The sequence below is a fragment of the Poecilia mexicana genome, unplaced genomic scaffold, assembly GCF_051168715.1.
Source record: "Poecilia mexicana isolate PSO_F unplaced genomic scaffold, ASM5116871v1 scaffold_8, whole genome shotgun sequence".
NCBI lineage: Eukaryota > Metazoa > Chordata > Actinopteri > Cyprinodontiformes > Poeciliidae > Poecilia > Poecilia mexicana.
Window position 1 is genome coordinate 16,489,128 of NW_028263377.1, and position 23,530 is coordinate 16,512,657.

The 23,530-nt window shown below is 39.4% G+C and overlaps 1 protein-coding gene across 2 annotated transcripts in view; it reads left to right on the plus strand.

The window, feature by feature from the left end:
- The first annotated feature begins 867 nt into the window (after window positions 1-867).
- The window catches only part of LOC106907344 (ubiquitin carboxyl-terminal hydrolase 22), a 29,382-nt gene continuing 6,719 nt past the window's right edge, over window positions 868-23,530 (plus strand). Inside the window, exons 1-9 of one of the 2 annotated variants that reach the window (XM_014972993.2) lie at window positions 868-1,334; window positions 2,089-2,121; window positions 14,913-15,045; window positions 18,207-18,320; window positions 18,415-18,516; window positions 19,580-19,746; window positions 20,926-21,085; window positions 21,509-21,614; window positions 22,603-22,761. In XM_014972993.2, the coding sequence (XP_014828479.1) occupies window positions 1,215-1,334; window positions 2,089-2,121; window positions 14,913-15,045; window positions 18,207-18,320; window positions 18,415-18,516; window positions 19,580-19,746; window positions 20,926-21,085; window positions 21,509-21,614; window positions 22,603-22,761 (1,094 nt within the window). In that variant the 5' untranslated portion in view covers window positions 868-1,214. The remainder of the gene's footprint in view (window positions 1,335-2,088; window positions 2,122-14,912; window positions 15,046-18,206; window positions 18,321-18,414; window positions 18,517-19,579; window positions 19,747-20,925; window positions 21,086-21,508; window positions 21,615-22,602; window positions 22,762-23,530) is intronic. The other variant, XM_014972994.2, reaches the window with a different exon arrangement.

Below are 23,530 nucleotides of genomic sequence, written 5' to 3' on the forward strand. Positions count from 1 at the left end.
GTTGGAGCAATTACAAAACATTTGTAAATCAATGAAAAACTACTAAGTCAATTTAAATAAATAAATAAATAAATAATTAAGTAGCATGTTTCACAGAAAGGTTTAAAATTAATTACCACCACTACCTCTTTCTCATAGCATAACTGTACAAGTTATATATAAAGAACAAACCAGCAACTATTTAAATAAAAAAGTATATCAGGGGACAGAAAGAAAAAAATAATAATTGACTGACTCAAAGTATGTGTACAAAATAAAGGAAATGGCCAACAGCATTATAAGAAAGAGAGAGAAAAAACTTGATTTGGACAAATTAATTAATAAATAAACTATGTTCAAGTTACTTTAAAATAGTCTTGGCACTTTCAAGGGCACTCTGATCAGCAAACTATAAATACAGTGCAATGGATTTATTTTTTCCTAAAATACATTTACTTTTCCGTTATTTTAACATCTGGATGAGATACCTAGTGGAATATGCAAAATAATTGTGTTAGAAAAAAATACAACGACAGTTAGGAAACCTGTCAATCTGAAAGAACCACGCGACCTTTCCCTATTGGACTTAATGAGATAATGATTGGGTTGCGATGCGACTCTTAAATTAAATGGGGAAAACTCTTGTACTCACGGAAGCGCTTTACACCATTCAAGAATAACACTGTTATAAATTCCTGATTCTCCATATACTCCCGGTTATCCTGAATGGGAGGTGTGTCACGTCCCGCAAATGAAAACATCATTGATAAAATTCCAAACTCCGAAAGACGGAACACACCGGGCCAAAAACCCAGCGCACCAAACGTGCAACAAAGTTGAACGTAGCTACGTCACGTCTTTGTGTTGACAAATCATGATCCACATGGGCGGGCATTGTGAAGCTATAGTTGAGAGTTAGCAGGCTAACTAATCGTGAGAGTGGAAGTGGAGCTAACGTTAAAGGAAAAGACAACTGTCAAAAGAGAGAGGAGAATAGGAGTCTCAGAGGACTCAGGATTATGTTAGATGGCTACATGAACTGATTCAGAGTTAGCTGATAACGACTGAGTTTATCAGATGCCTGAGGAGCATTTTGGATACTACACCGATTGTCCCGTTTCCAAACGGAAACCGTTTCTGGACACAGACAGTAGTGCTAGGTAGCCTAGCTGAGTGAATAACCCAGGAGACTCCTTATTGTCACCTCAAACTCCATCCTGAATGTTTTGTCTGTCATGAGTCCGGCCGGGTGCTCCCATGTGAACGGTTATAAGGTGGACAATTGGAAACAAAACCTCCGAGTCATATACCAATGCTTTGTTTGGAGTGGTACTGCTGAGACCAGAAGACGCAAGGTAACAAAATAAAAATAAAACACACAGAAACTGTAACGTTTGCCACTGAAACAGAAGGGAGATGCATTTTATTTGGCACTGACACGCGTAGAACCGTGGTGTCCCGCATAAAGCACAGCCACAGCTGAATAGAATTACCGTATAACTGGAACTGCTCAAGTAGCTAGCTCTGCTGTTAGCCACCGGTAAGTTAGCTGCTGTGGGTCTGAACTGCGGAAACCGGTTGCTTGTTTGCAGCATTAGAACTTAAAAACTTCAGTTCGTCTTAATGTGCTGCAGCGGAATGTCTTCGGTCACGCTGAGCGGTGATGTGTGCTGGATAAGTAAACTTGGGGTTTGAACAATTGTTGCCACGGACTAACATTACCTCACTAAATATGAACCCATTGTGTTCCCCCCCTTCCTCTTCCCCACGCACGAGTAGAGTGGAGTTCTCCCTCTGGTCGGCGTGGGTCAGATCTTTCTACCTTGTCCCTCCTTCATTTTGCTCTGTTAAAATGAAGAAGGGAGTTTGAGTTGATTACCTTATTATCACAGTTTGTGTCCGTTCCCGGCCTGCACCACTCCCTGTAGCTCTCGACAATACGATGTCACTACTTCACCCTTTCTGTTCCCCTTTCATTTCTAAATATTTTTTTTTTTTTTTAATTTGGAACACCGTCATTGCCTTATTGTAGTAATTTGTTGTTTATGAGATCAGAACTGATCTTCTCTCATGAGTGTTGTACATTTTTATGTCGTTGTGATAAATCAGGTGCCTCAGAGTGATGCAGGATGGACAGATCTGGTGAGTTGATGCTGCTTGTACCCCTCCTCATCTTCACTGACATAATGCAGGTAGAGCAGATGCATAAGAGCGAGCTTGCGCTCTCTTCCCAAGCATACCCGCCTCCTTCAGTACCTCTTCACTGAAAGGATAAAAAAAAAAAAAATAGGTGTAACCTAATGCAGGCTGGACGAATCTGACCGGAAGGCTGCACTTTTAAAACCACAAATTCACAAATAAGATACGACCAAGTTAAAATGTGTACCTTCAAAACAATTTCCAAATTTGTATTTTAAAAGGTTACACTTGAAAGTTTATTTAAAGAACTTTTAAGTCGTATCAAGATCGTGTATCTTGGTCCAAATTTAAGACAGGGTATCTTAGAAAAAAGAAATTTCACAGGGAATTATTCCCATTTAATTTATATTTAAACCATTGAATAAAAAGGAAATTTTAGATATTGCTGCAAGGCATTTAAAACAGACCCTTTTATGGAGTATGGACTCAATAAGTTGGAGACTTTCACAGCACAAACGTCTGATGTAATTGCTATAGTTAAGAAGGTACGCGATGCTGATTATGTAAAAATATTAAAACACATTTATTATAAAAATTGTAAAATGTACGGATATTAATTTTGTGGCTTATTGATATTTTCAAGAGTTTCTTAATGCAAGACAGGACAAGGCTGCTGTTCTGGTAGGTCATTCCAGCATTGTGGAAAACATGGGTCCTTAGATTAATTCTCAAGATTTTCAGAAAGCTGTCAAGATTTCCGAAGTCATCATAAATGAAAATGTCATAAGAGAAGTTTAAAGCTCAAACAGACCTGCTTTGATGTACTGCGTTTAGCCACTGAATCTCATTCTTGCTGCCTGAATGAACCACAGGCAAGTGTTTACATGCAATAGAAAATTGTTACTTTTCAAATAGATTAGTACATTTCAGTGATCCATTTGACATAATTTTTAGACACCCTGTTGATGCAGAAAGCAGCAAGCTGCGAGTCTTCTTCACTAAGCAATGGCGTCCATGTTGTCAGCATAGCGTGGTAGTGGTTATATAAGCTGCGTTCACTAATCGGGAAAAACATCCAGTTCCACAATGGCCGATCGAGCTGAAATGTCAGATTTTCCATTGCATTTCTAAGACAAACTCTGGTGAAAAACGTCTCAATTTTTGTCTCTCACCCCAACCACCTCTGAACATTCTAACGTCTTGGGCTAGATTACACCACAGTTTGGGATTTTCCCCTCCATTAGTTCATATAATTTGTCAGTGCATTTGCCAGAATCTCTCTAATCAGCACCAGTTGTTAATTTAACTAGATGCTGCAGTAAAAAAAAAAAGCCAAGCAATAGATTTTCCATTGCTTTATAAACGGCGTACGTTTGCTGAGATGAAACGAGTAAAGTCGAAAAGGAAGACATTGAAGCTGGGTCTGTTTAAATTCCATGTTGGTGATAGAATCAGGAGTCTTGTGCCTCACACCCTCTCGCTGAGCCTTTTTAGCTGATGTGACATGCAGAGCAGCAGTCGTGCTGCACACAAGCGGCGTGCTCTCGAGAAGCGAGGCATTCATTTATTTCATCCTTGAGTTCTCAGTTCTCTGGGATCTTATTATAAACGCATACACTAAACCCGCATCGACGCTTTCAGAAGTGAGAGCAATAGATGACAGTATCATGAAGCGTTATGATCACCGTCTGTTGTTGAAAAGACAAGCCTTATCGCTGTATTGCTCACCGCTTATTCATCCTTCAACAATGGCACAAAAGAAAATCAGCTCAAATTCAGCACTGCGTTCTCCATCGTGGATTTTAAGACTCTTTAAGTGATGTGTTTTGTTGCTAAATTGCTGTTCCACATATATATATTTTTTTCTCATTTCATTTTGTTTTTCTCTTAAAGTTTGTTCTCGGCTGCTGTCATCCTCTGTTCCCCGAGGCTTAAATCAATTCCCAAGCAATGTGCAAGAGCTAATCTGTCACCTGCTCTGTGTGCACAGTTAAAAGGCTTGTTGGGCACTGTAGGTTCACTGGAAACCTAAAGTAACTATATCATTTGTTTCCTTGCCCTCTGAGTCTATGAAACCTCTTGCTTTCATTGTAAGCTGCAGGCATTGTGCTTGTGTTTGTCATTGTTGTTGAAAAGAAATCTCTGCATGGCCGCAACGTGTTTAATGCTTCAGGCTTTAGAGATAGAAATGTGAGCGTGTTGCATGACGTTTTAATGGCTTTGAAGCTGATTGTTGTGCTTACATAATTTGCTTCATTATGTCCTGCATATTGGAGTTAAATGCCATGGCCTATCAGATAGTCAAAGGTCTAAACTTAGTCATACCTGAGAGAGACTACACCCTAATTTACCAAAGATACTGGTAAGGAGGAGAAAAAATACTCATCCAATAACCCTTTTGGCCTTTTTCTTTTGTTTGTCTTTTATTCTGTTCTTAAGTAAAGCTGTTTCTAAGACTAATGTTGTGTAACAACATGTTGCAGTATATTTTTTGCTTGGTCTGTATGTTGAAAGTCTTGAAGAATTGATTCTACTTTAACTTTCACAATTTGTAACATTATGACTGCAAACTTCCATGTATTTTTATGGTGATTTGATGTGGTGGACCAGCACCAATATGGTGGACCAGCTCCTGTTTTGTGTTCATGGTTGTTGTCTTCTTGACACTTCCACACCAGTCTCAAGTCTTCTGGAACCTATAGGTTTTCATCCAGGATTGACCAATATACACACCCAACCATCGTCTAATCAACTCTGAGCCTTATTGGCTATGTTGAAAAAAGGAAAAAAAAAAAAGTGTCCCCTGAAGCATAATGCTGTGACCACCATTGGGTTCATGGTAACGTAGAGTGCATTACTAATGGTTGCCCTGCCAACAGTATTTCCCCCCTTGAGTTGTAAATCTCTGCAGCTCCTTCAAAATTACCACAGACCTCTGGGCTCCTTCTCTGATTAAGCCTCCCCTTGCCTTGTCTATGTCTTGGTGAACAGCCATACCAAACAAGCGAAGTCTTCACAGAACAGCTAATTTTATGCCTATATTGAATTGCACACAGATTAACTTTAACAATTGAGTTCTATGCTACTAAAAGTTTCACAGAACTTAATCGAAGAATTTCAGAGTAAAGGGGATTGAAGATTCTTGTGCTCCACAAAAACAATGTACAATATTTCTTCTACTTCACAGTCTTGTTGTAAGTGTTGGTAAGCAACATAAAATCATAATTAAATAATTAGTTCATGGTTGTGACATGAAAAAATGTTAGCTATAGGGTTACGGATACTTTTGCAAGGCTCTATATGGAACGTGCATAAATCTTACTATTATCAAAATGTTTGAGCCCAACTGTATTTGAAAGTGATAGTTTCACATTAAAGATGCACTTCAACGTATTGGGTTAGTTTGTATATGAAATGAGATGAAAGTGGGTTAGCTGGTACTGGCAGTATTTGATGTCATATCTGCTTTGAAGAGGTTTGCTGTCACTTTGATTACAGCAGCGAGGTTTATGATTACAGACCTCTCTGAACTAGAAAGGCAAAACAAAAACAAAGCATCTCCACCCTCATCCCTCAAGTGTTAACCAAGATGCAAGATGGAGCAGGAATTGTTAGGGGTAGAAAATGAATACTTTCTTAAGGATAAAACATTTATGTTGCTCCTCCTCCCCCTTCTTTTACTTCACTTGACGTGCGCATTCTCAAACATAAATGAGATGAGGCATGATTTAATCCACAGAGTGGTTGGTTTTGGTGCTGTGAGCAGATCTTTGTCAGATCCAACTCCATCACATCGCAGGCCTCCTGCTCTGTGACTCATCAGCATACATTTGGAGCAGCGAGATCTATTCCTACAGACTGTTCATGCTGCTTGCTTGTTCCTCTTCTGCCTTCGCTCCCACGTTGCGGCTTCCTTCTTTGTTTTTTTGCCCCCCTACTTTCATTTTTTTTCTTTTCATTGTCAACCTAGTTAAAACCATGATTCATGTTGCTTCCTGCATACAGGTGCTGGTCATAAAATTAGAATATTGTGATAAAGTTCATTATTTTCCATAATGTCATGATAAAAATTAAATTGTCATATATTTTAGATTCATTGCACACCAACTGAAATATTTCAGGTCTTTTATTGTTTTAATTTTGATGATTTTGGCAAACAGCTCTTGAAAACCCAAAATCCCTGTCTCAAAAAATTAGAATATCATGAAAAGGTTCTCTGAACGATCAATAAAAATAATCATCTGAATCAACAAAGTGACTCTAAACACCTGAAAAAGATTCCTGAGGCCTTTAAAAACTCCCAGCCTGGTTCATTACTCAAAACCGCAATCATGGGTCAGATTGCTGACCTGACTGTTGTCCAGAAGGCCATCACTGACATCCTCAAGCAAGAGGGTGAGAAACGGAAAGAAATTTCTGAACGAATCAGCTGTTTGCAGAGTGTTATATCAAGGCACCTCAGTGGGAAGTCAGTAGGAAGGAAAAAGTGTGGCAGAAAACGCTACACAACGAGAAGAGGTGACCGGACCCTGAGGAAGATTGTGGAGAAGGGCCGATTCCAGACCTTGGGGGAAGCAGCGGACTGAGTCTGGAGTAGAAACATCCAGAGCCACTGTGCACAGGCGTGTGCAGGAAATGGGCTACAGGTGCCGCATTCCCCAGGTCAAAGGTCAAGCCACTTTTGAACCAGAAACAGCGGCAGAAGCGCCTGACCTGGGCTACAGAGAAGCAGCACTTTGGACCACTGTTGTTCAGTGGTCCAAAGTACTTTTTTCGGATGAAAGCAAACTTTGCATGTCATTTGGAAATCAAAGTGCCAGACTCTGGAGGAAGACTGGGGAGAAGGAAATGCCAAAATGCCAGAAGTCCAGTGTCAAGTACCCACAGTCAGTGATGGTCTGGGTGCCATGTCAGCTGCTGGTGTTGGTCCACTGGGTTTTACCAAGGGCAGGATCAATGCAGCAGCTATCAGAAGATTTTGGAGCACTTCATGCTTCCATCTGCTGAAAAGTTTTATGGAGATGAAAATTTAATTTGGTCTGGAATCGGCCCTTCTCCACAATCTTCCTCAAGGTCCGGTCACCTCTTCTCGTTGTGCAGCGTTTTCTGCCACACTTTTTCCTTCCTACTGACTTCCCACTGAGGTGCCTTGATATAACACTCTGCAAACAGCCGATTCGTTCAGAAATTTCTTTCTGTTTCTCACCCTCTTGCTTGAGGATGTCAGTGATGGCCTTCTGGACAGCAGTCAGGTCAGCAATCTGACCCATGATTGCGGTTTTGAGTAATGAACCAGGCTGGGAGTTTTTAAAGGCCTCAGGAATCTTTTTCAGGTGTTTAGAGTTACTTTGTTGATTCAGATGATTATTTTTATTGCTCGTTCAGAGAACCTTTTCATAATATTCTAATTTTTTGAGACAGGGATTTTGGGTTTTCATGAGCTGTTTGCCAAAATCATCAAAATTAAAACAATAAAAGACCTGAAATATTTCAGTTGGTGTGCAATGAATCTAAAATATATGACAATTTAATTTTTATCATGACATTATGGAAAATAATGAACTTTATCACAATATTCTAATTTTATGACCAGCACCTGTATCTTCTTTCGGATTTTTGTGCCGGGGAAAAATAATACTCATACAGCTCACATTTTATTAAATGTAATGTAGTTTGCGTAAGACCAAGAATGGTTATTCTGAAATGTAACAGAGGTTTTTATATGGTATTTTTGTGTTTCTCTTGCACACTATAGTTGTGGTGGTGCTGGATTTGGCCCCTATCCAGATCTGATTCCTTCATCTCTGTATGCTCTCCATCACCCCGTCTTGTCTGTTGTGGCTTTTGGTTCATCAGTCATAGTGACTCTGGTGGAATGACTCAGTCTAAGCAAATTTAAAGCTCTCCGGGGGTAATCAGTGCCCTGATGTGTCTTCTTGTGCTGTCCTATTTGCTTTCCAGTTCCTTAGATATTCCGTTGTAATATCTATAGTCAGCATTTTATTATGGTTTTAGGGCACTTCCTTTTCTGTCACTTTTGTTTGATTTTCTCTTTCTATATGTTAAAGTCCTCTGAAAAAAATCAGTATGGACATGTCAGACCTCGAACTGGAACTTTGTTTCAGCCAGGAAGTGGATGATTGGTGCTTCTCATTGTACCACAAAATAACAATACAGAATTGTTTTTATTGCTTGGTATTTTGTAATGAGCATCATTGTCTGAGCTAATGAGTAAGAAACTTGTCTGACTGGAAAAAAAGAACACAACTGTCTCCATATGAAGCATTCAACCCTGCTTTTCTTCAGTCTTTTTATTTGTTCCTTTGGCTTTCCCTGACTTTAAATGATCCTCCTGATTTGACTGTTCAGACAGCTTTGGAAAGGCATTGTTACTACAAAACATGGTGGTCATGGTTTGAGCCGGCCCTAGGCACCCATCCAGCCCCCCTCAGAACTACCAGCTGGCTAATGAGCTGTCCATCACTTGTCCATGGCTGTCCAAGCCCAGAACCTAGAGGTAATCAATCTCTTTTAGTGTGGACACTCCGTTATTCCACTGGTAACGCCTCGAAAGCAAGTAACAGTTTGTCTTTAAAATGTCTAGAAATGGTTGTGTTTATGGAAAATGTGAGAATAGGTGGCAGCAGACTGTTGAAAGATAATTAAATAGGTCTACTTTTTTATATTCTCACTTTTACCGCCATTGTTAGCCGCTAATGGCCCCATTGTCCCTCTATGCTGTGCGGGTTATAGATTTTCCAGAAGGTAATAGCTAAGGCCTGGTTGATCCTAATTGGTACTATGGGGATGCACCAAATTTGAGTCTCATGCTCTTGACGATCATTCAGACCAATGGCACCTTCCTTGTAAGTCATCTCGTCTCTCCCTGTTTAGTTTGTGTGGATGAACTGGTCTAATTTTCGTAGCTCACCTAGGTGTGGACATGTAGGAATTGTGTGTTGTAGATTTTTCTGTGTGTTTTCTTTTTGCAAGTATGTTTTTTATTAATTTGCAAGAAGTGTTATGAACAAACACGTGTGTGTTTAAAAACCTGAATTTCTTTAACAAACACTTTTAATCTCAATGAGATTGGATGGAGAACATCCACGAAGATCCGTTTACATTTTGACAAAGCATCACCATGGTAACGCATAAAAATGCTTTCAGTTAAACCATTCTGTTTTCATCTCTATGAGTATGTAAAACATCACAGAACTATTGAAAGGCAAACCTCAACTCCGGTGTCAAATTTTTCTGCAGATTCTCAGAGGCGTTCTTGTGGTATTACCCATTTTCACATTTTAAACTGACAAAAAGCATCTCCACCAGATGATGCTGCCACCATCTTATTTCGCCTTGAGGATGGTGTGCTCAGAGTGGTGTGAAGTATTAGTTTTCTTCACTATAAAATGTTTTGCAGATAGGCAAAAAAATATATAATTTTAAGGATGTGTTTTGCACTGAATTCCATACTGTGGCATAAGATCCCAATAGACTGAATACATAGAGATTTTTTTGGTTCACTTCATGTTTTTCTTCCACGTAGTTTTACTTTATAGGTGGGCATTTATGAGTCGCTTTGTGACAATCCAAGGAACAGCCACACACTCCAGCAATCCCTCACATCTCCCAACTCCCAGATTCATTTGGACGATGTGGAAATGCGTTCTCACGCAAAGCCCCACAAATTGTCAACAGAGATCACAATGAGCAAATGGAAGGCAGACAAAAGGAAAAAGGGAATCGCATAGAAAATGTGTCTCAAGGGCGTTTTGCTGGCAGCGCATATTGATGACATTTTGTGAAGGGAGGAAAGTGGGGGTGCAGTCCATAACACCGTCCTGGTAAGGCGCTGACAGACATCATCCCATGGGGTCACTTGGCTGCATGAAGGATCACCACCAGCTTCTTCATTCTATTGTTTCTTGCTCACATTAATACCGATTCAGAGGCTGGTATGTGTGCCGTTTTGTACATATGTGTTTGGATTTGGATTCTCCCAATAAACATCTTAACACGTGGGCTTATTGTGGGAATATTTTGTAAGTGCTTTTAGGACTTTAAACACATTGTAGCTCGATGCATTGTTAATGCAGTTAACGGTTGAGCTTGTGTGTTTTGCATACATTCAGAGGCTTATAAATGCTTGGCAGAGTGGTGACTCACTGTTCTCGTATAGCAATGCGCTCAAGCCTGTATCGACTCTCCTCCACTCTCCTCCCCTCCCGTCTGTGCTTTTTTTGCAGCAGCCGGAGCGTGCTCAGTTGATCCAGGCCTTCATCCACAATATAACTGTCATTTTCTCTCCTCCTTAGTTTCAGCGCATCACATTACTGGCTACATGAATGCATTAAGTTGAATACTAATAGCGGGAGGGTGTGCCTGTGTTAAAAATGCACGCAAAAGAGCAGAAGATCCAATAGAGAGGCATTAAAGTGCTTTTAAATAAAATTATACGATGCTGGATTTAGAATGTTGGATGACTTATAGATTTGCGCCCGCATCGTCTTGGCCAAGATCGCTCAGAACCTCAAAGGAGCCTTATTCTCTTTTTATTAACAAAATGATTTATTCATTCAAATAATGCATCTCTTATTGAGATGCTCCAGCAATCAGCAGCTCTAAGCCTTTATTCAGCCATGCAAAAGCATTCACTCCCTTTGAGCTTTTTCCGATAGCAGAACAAAACATTTCAGTTGATTTTTTTTTTTTTTTTTTCAGTTAAATGTGATGCAAATTCAAACTAGAGCATAAGTGTAGTGGCAATCATACACAGTTTAGATTTTTACAAGTGAACTGTAGCATTCATTTGAATCCCCTTTTCTCTTGGAAATAAAATCCAGTTCAACCAAGTAGTTTATGGACAAGTGGCAACAGGAAACTAGTTGCCACAGTAAAGGAGCCAAAAGACAATCTTAATTTCCCCAAGCTGTGTAAAGGGCACAACAAACATGTAGAAAAGAGAACAGATGGCCTACATGTGCAGCGCTGTGTGGTGGAAAAGTTACACTGCACATCACCTTAAACATGCCATCACCCAGGTGTAATATGGTGGTGGCTGAGTCATGCTCTGGGAATGCTATTCTTTGGTAGGGATAGTGAATCTTAGAAGAAATCTGTAGAGAAAAGCTCTTAAAACCTAGTAAAAGCGTTAAATTAGTGCTAACCTTACACAAAATGCTAAAATGTTCAAGAGTTCTGCTGTTCAGGAGAATTCTGTAAATCCATTCTTCTGCTCTTGAAGCGAGCCGTTCGACCACAAAGAGGGCATCCCAAATGGGATGCAGAGTTACACGGTATGAACAGAAGGTTGCTACCCGTGCGACGCTGGTCTCAGTAATCTGAGCTACCGGCTGATCAATAGCCGATCTAATAGAACATTAAAAGGCCCCCGGCACAGACATGGAGGCAGGACTGCTGAAACTGAGGAAGAGATGGCCTCTGAACCATTGTCAAGGGAAGAAGGCAGAGATAGATTTTCTGCTCTCTGAAGAGGTGTAGAGGAGGATAAGAAGGAGGGCAAGGCGTGGCACTCACTGGGCTTTCTTGTTTTGGATTTGTGGTGCATGGAGGGGAAGAGGGATGAGTAGTCTTACTGCTTTGGAAGGATGGGCTTAAACGGGCAGTGGAAAGCACCCATTTAGAGCTTTGCTCTTTTTACTTTTAACAGCAGGCATGTTCCTTGATGAATTGAATGTCATGTTTTATGTCCTTCATAAAATCTTTTTTTTTTTTCTTCTTCTTTTTTTCCCCACTAATTCTTTCTGGTTCTGTTTGAGTCACCGTTTAGCCAGTTTCAGTAAAACCAAGCTTAGTGTTAAAGAATTTAAATATCCACTCAACTACAGTGTCGTTACAATCCATGATATACAGACCAGATTGGGAGCTTTTCTGTCGGCCTCTGTACGTAAAATGTGACCGAACATGTAGTTCAGTGAGCCGTGTCATCTTTAATACTATGAACTAATTTGCAGCATTTATTTTAGACTGATCTCATAGAGGCAATTACTTTTGATTAATTGTGCAGGAACTTGCCTACTGAACACACTTGTTTTTGTGCATTAAATCTTACAGCAGCACTCTCACGAGGCTTGACATGGTGAAGAGCGGTCATGGATTTCAACATATCGCTGTCAAACGGAGTAATCACGTTAATGGGTAGCCAAGCACATTAGCATTGGGTTAATGTGTTAAAAGAAGTATGATGAACTGTGATTAAATAAATAAAACACAGTCAAAACTCTCTGCTACAGTAGTTTTTACAATGGTAATCACCTCCATTTCATTTTCTTCACAGCGTTACAGCCAAATAAAAATGAACCGTGATTTAACACAAGATATAAATGTTGTCTGATGTTGGTTCTGATGAACTTATGAAGCTGTTTAATGTTGTTTTTCATGTGTTATGATGGTTTTAGTTTTCAAGGAAGATGTAGATACAGGATGTTAACTGAGAAACATAAACATAAATGTTGAGTGGTAAAGCGTTAAAAAAAGGCAAACTAGTTGTGCTAGTCTTGCATAGTTGACTAAGTAGCAGTTTGTTTACACTATAAACTTCCCACATCAGCCCTCTATTAGTTTGTCAACACACCAGAATTCCTCAGATTCCCACACTTTTACATTTCATGTATGAATTGCTTACATCACACTACTCCTCAGGTTTATATAGTGTATAAATTGATCTTGCGACCACATGCATGTTTTTTGACATTTGCTTTTTGGCTGCATGGTGCAAGAAACTGCTGCCTGAGTGGTGTCACCTCAGGTCAACTACTAATTACCCTGCTTATATTGTTTTTTTTATACTTGTGTATTGAGTTAATGTGTTAAGAGCCAAAAAACCCCAAAAATCCAATTTCTATGTAGTGCAATTTAAGTCGAATTCTACATAAGCCCTAAAACTATTTACTTTTTTTGTTTGTGTATGTTTAAAGCTTATGTCTACAAGTCAAGATAATGTTGAATGCTAAAGACATTATTAGAACAGTAATAATCACTGCTTTTAATATATGTATTTTTTTAGATATATTTTGATAATACTATTAAGTGAGTTTGTGGTATATTAACTAGGATTGTACCAAAATGAAAATGTGCTAACTTCAATATCTGGTGTTAACATTGCTATATTATGGCTGCTAATCAATATTTACCAATGTTATTATATTTCACAACACTTTTGAGAAACTGATATTGCTTCTCTGCTTCAGTTAAAATCGCCCACAATCCTGTGCTGCATCTCCATCACTGTCACATGTCCAAACAAAAACCACACGGCCAACTCCTTCCCCTCTTGAAACCATTACACAAAGGGTAACAAGACGGAAATAAACACTGGTTATTAATATTGACCTGGTTTTACTTATGACAGAGACAGACACGTAAAAGTCAGCTAAAAAGAAATGCAGCATTTATTGTTGTAAAAGACAGATGATAACTCACTTTTTCCACTACTCAAAGTGTATAACTTGATGAACCATTGGCAATGGTTTCTTAGTTCTTCATGAAGAGAGCAAATCTACCTATGAATTTCCTTCCAGAACATACATAACTCATATTTTAGAGATATTGGGGTTTTTTTTGTTGCTAATATTGAGGGAATATTTAGTTTTTAAATTATTGCTAATTACCAGTATCAAAGGGAAATGTCTTATTCACAATTGGTTTTCTAAATGATGTATTTTGAATCATGCATGGAGAAGAGGATGAAAGGGATGACTCCTTGTTTTCCCATTATGCCAAGGGTTGATGTTCAGATGGAGTTTAGTTACACTATTGTATCTCTAGACAAAAGTGAACAATATGTAGATAATGCTGTGGAGGTTCACTGATTTTCTTTTCAAAAGCTTTAGATATTTTTTTGATGCAGGTTCATCTTTCACTGACTTTCCACTGTTTATTAGTAATGGGTAACTGATAAATGGCTTGTATGAGATTTACTTTATTTTTTTTTGTGCATCTTCACCTGCTTCACACCTACTTTCCTCAGTTCTGAACCTCTTTCTTCCTCACAAAGCAGACATTCTGGTGACTTTTCTGCTCTACCATGACTCCTAATGTGCTTAAAAAGGATAATTGGCATAAAACTGCAGTGGACACTCTTGTAAACCTTAATTGGAAGTTTAATTTTAAGATTTAGCAGTGTCTACTGTATTTAACAACTCGCCATGTCTTTCTGCAACATTTGTACACATTAACAGTTGTACTGCTGAAAACGTAATGGGAATTGGCAGGACTTGGACTGGCTCTCGGCACGTTTGCCAGTAGTGTCGAGCTTTCAGATGCACAGTTTTGAAGATTGCTTCAACGATATAAGCCAAACCTATCACCCACACACACACACACACACACACACAGACACACGCACACAGTCACTGCTGATGTGGTGCCTGTGTGCCTCAGACAGATCTTGCTCGTCTCTTGCAGTGCGCCTGCCAAGCAGTAAATCCCATCATCGTCTGCGTGTGTTTTGGAGAGTGAAAGATTCTTCGTGGAAATATGTTGTTTTTCGACTGTATTTGATTTGTCAACAGGCAGAGCAGTCGTCAGTCTGCTTTCATGTCAGGTTTATTCAAGCAATGTGTTCTCTGAAGTGTTTACGGGAGCAACTGGAAGATAGAAATCTGTTTCAGCTGGCAAACAGTTCCTCTCTGTATACTTCCCACTCACCATGAGTGTTCGGTTATCTCCTCCTTCACTCTCACTCACTAGCTTCTCTCCCTTGTTTTCATCCAAACCCCCATCCTCCCTGTTTTTTTTTGTTTTTTTTTGTTTTGTTTTTGTTTGTTTTACAGGCCAAGTCGTGCATCTGTCACATGTGTGGCGCCCACCTGAACCGACTCCACTCTTGTCTCTACTGCGTCTTTTTCGGCTGTTTTACAAAGAAACACATTCACGAACACGCAAAAAGCAAAAGACACAATCTAGGTAAGTGGCCTATTCTTTCATACATATTACTGCCCACAATATGTTTTGCAATTGATACTTTCTGGAAGTTGCCACATTCAACAGAGTCGCACTAAGAGTTTACTTCACATGTTTTGTTTCTCTGTCTTGGTGTAGAATGAGCCATCATTATATCAGACTAGTATTAAATTATGTTGGTGTCCGTATGAGATCAATGTTCCCAATCCAATTTGAAAAATGTCAGATTTCACTATATATACAAATGCAGTGCTTGCTTCTCAGCTGTCTTGTGAGGTCTCCCAGTCGACTCTTCATATAGACATACTGGTGCATGTCGGTAAAATAGAGCATCATAAAACACATTAAACTCACTGATAAATTGAATGGCTTTATGTCTTAATTTTTACATTAAACACCTCGAAGTCAGTTTTTCAGAAATGTGTAATATCTCACGCAACCAATAGTTGTTTTTTTTTTTGTTATTGTTGTTTTGTTTTATTTAATAAATGTATAAAAAAAACTTGCTTACCGTCAGCATTTTAATCATGGGTTAAAATGCTGGTAAGCAACAAAATGTCATTAAGTTAAATCTTCTGGATGAGTTCTGTGTTCTACCCTATTAATGCAAAGTTTAGAGAAAGGAAGAACTTGCAGAAAAAGGATTACAAGCAGCAGATGTATTGGCCGACTGCCACACACTGACACTATGTAGAAGTACTTTTAACATTTCTTCATTAAATTTCACTAATTGGTCAATTCAAATAATTTTTATGGTCCTTTCTAATAAGTTTCTGATTTTTATGAGATTTATTTTTTAATTAGCTGCGAGTCAACATTTTGAATTGAATCACTGAAATAAATGAACTTTTCAGTAATATCATTTTTTGATATGAAGCTGTACATCCTGTTTGGAAAAATCGGTGTTGTCTTCATGCTGTTGCTTCTGGTGATTGTACTAGACTGTTGCTATTTCTCTCACCGATATGATATCAAAAGGTAGGTTAGTCTTCAGTGCCATCTGAAGTGAGGTCTTCTATACTGATTAGCTTTTTGGGATTGGGCGTAGCCAATCACCATTTGCATTTTAATACAAATGTTTCATTGTCCCAAAAATGTATTATTTGTCAGCCATTGGCACTCTAAAGTTAAAGGCATTTTAATTTTGGTACTCTGGAAGTTATAGGCTATAAAGCAGTCTTTGTTTTTATCCATTAATCAAATTTAATGTGGAAACTATTAAAAATGCATTAGCACCACGAGTAAAAATTTTATTTATTTTTTTTTTTTCACCCACTCGATTTGTTTTTGCCTCTTTTGAAAGGTAATTAATGCGCATTCGACATTGGGGACAACTAATGCAAGTTTGTGATGCCTTTTACTCAATTTGCTTGCTGTTTGTGAAATGTTACTAATTTTTTTCAAATTGTTTGAATGAAAAGAAATCTCCAGTTAATAGACATATGATGATCATAGCAGCCTTTGTTACCTGAACACGGTGAAAACATAGGTTTTACTAGATACTTAGATTCTTTAAACCTTACGTTTTTATTTCTTCACTTTTGTGCTTTCTTGTTCACGTACTACTTATGTCTTTCCACTACTATGTGGTGCAATCATAAGATGTTAACGTTTCAACAGGTGTTTCCAGTATCATAATTAGAACTTCTACTTCTAAATCTCATGTTGCAATTGTAGAGGAACAGCCAAAGTTAGTGATGGTACATTTAAGTTAATAGAACACATCTTAATATAGCAGAACACATTGATTTAAAGAAACAAAACTAATTCTTCCAAAGGCCTTGCTGTATTCGAACATTCTAATTGTGTTAAAAAGACGTTGATTGTCTAAGATTCAGACGTTTCCCTGACGCAGGCAAATTAACACGTAGGGGCAATACTCTTACTTTATTGTCTTTAACGGCTTGAATTGAATTAATGCTGCTCAACAGTTTGGTTAAACGCATATATACCCCAAGTGAATGGCTATGGTGTTAATTAGCTTTGAGCTACACAGAAGCTGCTCTGACATTGCCCTTCTGCTCATCTCTGCTTCAAATCAAATTAATCCAATCTCCCCTGTGTGCAAAACGGCTTGATGGCAACTTCACTCTCAGGGCTGCTTTCATGCCGCTTCATCGTGTTTGTTCTAAACAGTCTCGCTCTTAGATCTCTTCAGATCTTCAGCCCTTTATCATATCTACTTTTTCTTTCCTCTCATGTTCCAATCTTTTCATTCGCTGTTCTTGTGCTTCGCTCAGGTGAGGAAAAGTAATCGATTTTTGTCTGTCAGTGAAGTTCTCGTACTTGGTATATTCTCCTCTTCCACCGCCATTTCATTGTGTTGCGTTTCTTTCTGTCCTAAATCTGCACATTCGGTTGTTGAAAGGTTTCTGAATAACGCCGAAGCTTACTTTCTTAGTGTGGGTAGCGGCAAAAACAGAAATGCGTCCAGTTAAACTAAAAATAGGTTGTCACGGCAACAGAGCTGAGGTATTGTTGCTGTGGACTTGGAGGATGGAAGATGGTGGCGTATGTGTTAGTACATGGGTGGGAGAGGTGAAACAAGTATGCCTATACCATCACTGCTGCTGTTTCGTAGTTTCTCGGTTTATGTAATAATATGATCACAAACAGATTCTGGTGAACTTTGACCAATATTACTAGTTTCTTGGTACTGAAACACATTTGTTTTTACAAAAGAAAAACATGATTATCTTTATGAAAATCAGATTTATTAAGTCTGAAGCACAGATGTACACTAAGAGGGTAAAGATCATTGTATTTCCACTCATGTTCTTATGTTTCTACTTTTTAAATCAATGTCACTTATATTACTTTGAAGATGAATGTTAAAATATTTTGTCAAGCTTAAGTTTGGAGGCCTTCTAATACGACTGAGGCAGAATACTACTTAGAACTTCATTTTTTTTTTTTTTTTTTTACTACTATAGCTTTGTTCACTTATCTATTTTGTACATTTTTAGTAGCTGGAAAATCTAAACATTATTTAAGCATATAGAATACTTAAATAAATTAGGACATATTTTTAATAGTTTTGAAATTTTCACTTTTAAAGATGACGTAGGGAGAGTTTCTCCTTTAAGTTTATCTGCCTGAACCCCAAACTTCAAAAATATATTATAAAGCATTTGTAATTAAGACGTCCTTTCTTTTCCTTCCAGCAATAGACTTATTATACGGTGGAATATACTGTTTTGTGTGTCAAGACTACATATACGACAAAGACATGGAACAGATTGCCAAAGAGGAGCAGAGGAAGGCCTGGAAATTGCAAGGTATATCATTCAGAAAGAACAAAGGTGGCTTTTTAGTACATTTTGTCTTAATGTTCCACTGCTGTCACATTTTTGTTTCTTGTGTGTCCAACAGGCATTGGGGAGAAATACACGACGTGGGAGCCGACTAAGAGAGAGCTAGAGTTATTACGACACAATCCAAAGCGAAGGAAAATCACTACAAACTGTACCATAGGTAGGCAATAGAGCGCACTTGTTCAGCCTGCGTATCGTAATCGGACCACTTTTTCATTATTTGACAGTTGTGAGTTGTCATGGTGTTTTGTATTTTTTGTGCAAGTGTGCTTGGGGTCAGTCGTGCATGTAAGTGCAATACTCAAGGTCAACTGCACAGAGCAACCCCTCAGGCAAAGCACAGCGAGATGCAGAACTGTGTGTTCCTACCGAGTTAGAAGCGCATCGCAAGCTTCGTTTTGTCTCTTTTATTCACCAAAGCTACTGTGAATAAAGTACAAAGCTACTTGTACTCTTGGTCATTTTGTTTGATCCGTTTGAACCTTTTTTTTTTCCCCCTCAAATCTTCAGACAGAATAATTGGTCAGCCTGACTGACCAAATCATGTGTTGCTTGAACTGTTTGCATGCCAGAACCAGTGTAAAGTGCTTAGCGTCTCACTGAGCACGCTCCTCTAGCACCAAACCTTGCTCGGTTTGGATCGTGCCCAGAACCTGGCTGTGTTCCACCTGTTCAACCGGCCATCAGAGGAAAGGACTCTAAATGAATTGTTCACAACTTTGTGGTCTTCTCCAGGATTCACACAGTTTGCTGGCTTGGACATCTAAACCAAAACCATATTATTAAATCGCAAGCCATTTGTTAATTAAGCTGTTTCAAGAAACATTTGAACACACGTGAGTGGAAACGTCCACAGGGTCACAGTTCACCTAGCATGTCCTAACAGAATCTAAGCTGCGATGTCCAGGGGAAAATGTGAAATGTTTTTTGCAAATATTAATATGAAAAGTAAAGTGTGCTTGTGTACAGATCTTGACAGAGAGCTGATGTAATTTAGCATGGATGACAAAAAGGCGATAAAATAGGCTTTTAATACACATTCAGCTTGAAAGCCAGCCTCAGTATCACAATGTTTGTTAATTTTGAGCTACCCAACTGATTCCTAAATTAAATGCATGCTTACAGGTTAATCTCCCCCCTTCTCCAGCAGTATGAAGTAAAATATGTTCAGTTTCCCTGCCATGTCGTTTTCACACTTCTCTTTTTGTATTTTCATCCCGCAGGTTTACGAGGGCTAATAAACCTGGGCAACACGTGTTTCATGAACTGTATCGTCCAGGCCCTAACACACACGCCGCTGCTGCGAGACTTTTTTCTCTCCGACAGACACAAGTGCGAGATGCAATCAAACTCCTGTCTGGTGTGTGAGATGTCGCAGCTTTTCCAGGAGGTATGATGCGCTGCTTGCTTATAGGAGGCGTTTGTGAACTTTTTACTTTAAGTAAGAAAAGAAGAATTTTTTTTTTTAACACGCAGCCGTAATCTGGGACTTTTAAGGACCGTGTTTTTTGGGGTTTTTTCCCCCCGCCCTTTGGGTTTTGTGACTCAGCCTTTTGCAGCGGATTACACTCAGAGAGGGAGAGGAGGAGAAATGTTGCCCGAAAGGAATGTGAACAGCTGTTGAAATGAAAGGAAAGGAAGCCCCGTTAACTTTTTGTTGTACCAATTTGTAATTAGATGTCATGCAGCTTTTTTCCAGTTATTTTAGCAAACTATTTTTACTTAAATATCTACTTTTAGATCTCGTGATCGAAAACTATTACATAATGGGAAGCTGGTCTTCTCCCACACTGCCTCACTGTCTTCCTACATCCCCTCTCTTTGCAGCATACATACAGGCCCGCAGATGGCAAATGGCGCTCTAATGTATTATGAGTTGATTTGCCACCCCCATCTTGACACCTTTAACAAGACAGACTAGCAGGGCTCTCTCGCTTCTCAGTTGGTTGATCTGTTAAAATGCACAGGGCTGGAGGGAAATGAAAAAAATTAAAATTAAAAAATTAAACTCTTAAAGTGGATTCTGATCACGGTGGTTGTGTGAACCTAACAGTCATTGTGCCCTTACTTTACATTTGTATTTTTTTGGGGGAAAAAAGAGCAAATCGCATAAAAAGCTAATGATCTCAGTAATCGGATGTCTGTGCCATTTGTGTTTATGAATAAATTATTCCTCACAATAACAAATCAAGCAGTAACCCTGATCGATGGCTACATTAGATGGTCACATCTCCCTGGTTCTTTCATAAAAGAACTCAGTATCACATTGGTAAACATGATGGTGGCAGCAGCATGCTGGGGGAACGTTCCTCTTCTGCAGGGATGAGAGAGCTGGATGAACATGGATGAAGCTGAACTGGTCAGAGATTGTACAAGACTTTATAGCTGGACAAAGTTTCCCCTTTTCAGCAAACCAACAACACTAAATATACAGCTGGAGCTAAAATCGACTGCTTTAAACCATCATATCGATGTACCCTACAACGATGGGTTCAGAGGAATTCATGACCATAACGCGACAAAATGTGAAAAAGGTGAAGCACTAAGCATCTTTCCTTTGTACCCTCAGTTCTACTCGGGCCACCGTTCACCCCACATTCCCTTTCGGCTGCTGCACCTGGTGTGGACTCACGCACGTCACCTCGCAGGATATGAGCAGCAGGACGCCCACGAGTTCCTTATTGCAGCGTTGGATGTTCTACATCGACACTGCAAAGGAGACACGATAAGTAAGCTTTGCTTGAAACCCTCTGGCCCTTGTTTGAAATGAAATGTTTTTCTTGGTTGTTAAACAGATGGAGCATGACTTGGTTTCTTCTGACATCCTAAAACACGATTTTCAGAGAATAGTTTGCATAGAAAATTGTATAGTGGTAGCCTTAAGTGTAAGAAGGCTGTCCCTGATATTATTGGAAACATACTGAAGGAGACTAACAATGGTTTATACCAAGGGAAAAGGGTAGTAAGCTGTATGCAGAATGTAAATAGGCCCTGCTGCAGTGTGATGTCAGCCCCACTCACCTCCAGACATGGCAATAAGGGTTTCTTTGAGGACCTGAGAGCATTGAAGTAGAGAAGTGATACTGCTACCGGCGAAGTGTAAACTGAGAAAGAAGGCGAACCAGTTTTTCAGATTTCTCTGTTTCCGGCAGGAGATGACAACGGGAAGAAGACCAACAATCCAAATCACTGTAACTGCATCATTGACCAAATCTTCACTGGAGGCCTGCAATCTGATGTTACCTGTCAGGTTTGCCAGTAAGTGTGCAAGACGTGTTTATGGCTTGTAATAAAGGCTTTTTATTCCCTTGGATTTACTCGTCCATCCACCTTTACCTACCTCTCGCCCGCGGGTAGATCAAAATGGACGCCGCCCGTTCTCGCATGGTGTTTAACCATGTGTCTCTCCTTCTCCTATTCAAAGAGCCCGGCCCCTGCAGAGCTGCTTTAATGGGGGTTGTCTAGACAGCAGCACGATTGAAGCGCTGCCCGCCTGCCCCCTAGAGCTGTCCTGTCGCATTAATACATGCACGCTGCACTGAACTGCAAAGCACCTTCCCCAAACTAGGAGACGGACCTCGCCCATTGTGATGTTTTCTGCATTGTCTGCTTGAACAATTAATCATTCTTCTTCATTTTCTAAGAAGGCTTTCTGCTTAAAGACTACAAGAGGATAAATGATTAAGGAACAGAATACACCAGTCCTTTGTACAAGGGAGGGAGCCAAATGGTGCCAGGTTACTGCAGGGTGGCACTCCCATCACCATAAATGCATGCCCATTTGATTTATTGGCCCCCCACTGCTACACTTTGAGAATTACAAAATCATGACTCATCTTATCAGTATTGGGGATGTGCAGCAACTCTTCTCTTCTGTCACACTATATATTTATGCATATCGGCCATTAGAAGCACCCATTGTGGGCCGCAGTGCATCGCTGCCATTAGGGTAAAAGACAAAAATCTTTAAAAAGCCAATTTTCTTTGTAGCCCTACCTATTAAGTATAAATATTATGCATACGCACAGTTTTCATCCCCCAGCAGAATAAAACAAAAACATGATTCAAATCTAGGGAGGACGGCTGGATTTAAATGTGCAAGTTGCAGCGTATGTCATCATCCTTTCATCACCTGCAATAAGTGACAAACAGACCAACAGTAAAACCTTGCTCCCATTTATTTTACATCGTCCTGGACTAACCTCTCTTTCTTCTGTCTGTTTTCTTTTTTTTTTTTTCTTCGCAGTGGAGTTTCAACAACAATAGATCCATTTTGGGACATCAGTCTGGATTTGCCAGGCTCGTCTACGCCTTTCTGGCCTCTCAGCCCTGGAGGGGACGGCAGCACGGTCAACGGCGAGAGCCACCTGTCAGGATCCACCACACTCACAGACTGCCTACGCAGGTACACACTCATTTCACCCCACAAATTACATTTTCTCTCTCTCTCTCTCTCTATTTTTTTTTCAGGGGTAGAAGATGGGGACAGAAAGTTTGAACAGTTTGGGGAAAAAATGAAAATATTTTCCATTTTTATTATCTGTGTTGCAAAATATAGATTTTGTTGTTGTGACAAAACATATTTTAAAGAAAAAGCATAAATTGAAAAATAATGTCGACTTAAATTGTAGTAATTTTAAACGGCTAGTTGCCAGTCTTGTTATCTGCTGTTAGATCAATCAGTGATCTAACATCAGAATGCAGACAACTGCATAAATAGCGTAAGTGTCCCTGTCCCACAGAGAGGGAAAAATCTAACCAATATCAGCACAATGCACCAGTGGAAGCACAGAAATAAAGGGAATTTTCTCAAACTCCACTGACGACACAGATCATAACTAGCTAATATCTTAGAACGGCTTTTTTACTCATTAATCCATCCGAAATGACAATTCGGATGGATTGTCATCTCACTAACCTCCCATCGTTCAGTGTAATAAAAATCAGATGGGTTTAAAGACATGTTCATTCGTAACCCTAAGTAATTCCTAATTTCCAGATGGATTTAGAACTACCGACTCTGTCCAAAACTCTGCAGCACTTTTGTCTCATCAGACTGAGATCGTTATCTGTCCTGAAAGGCCAGATTAGTGCATCTCTACCACTGATTTATACTGCTGCTATTGGTAATGTTCTCTTTTCTGTTGGACTGGAACACTAATTCTGTTTAGACA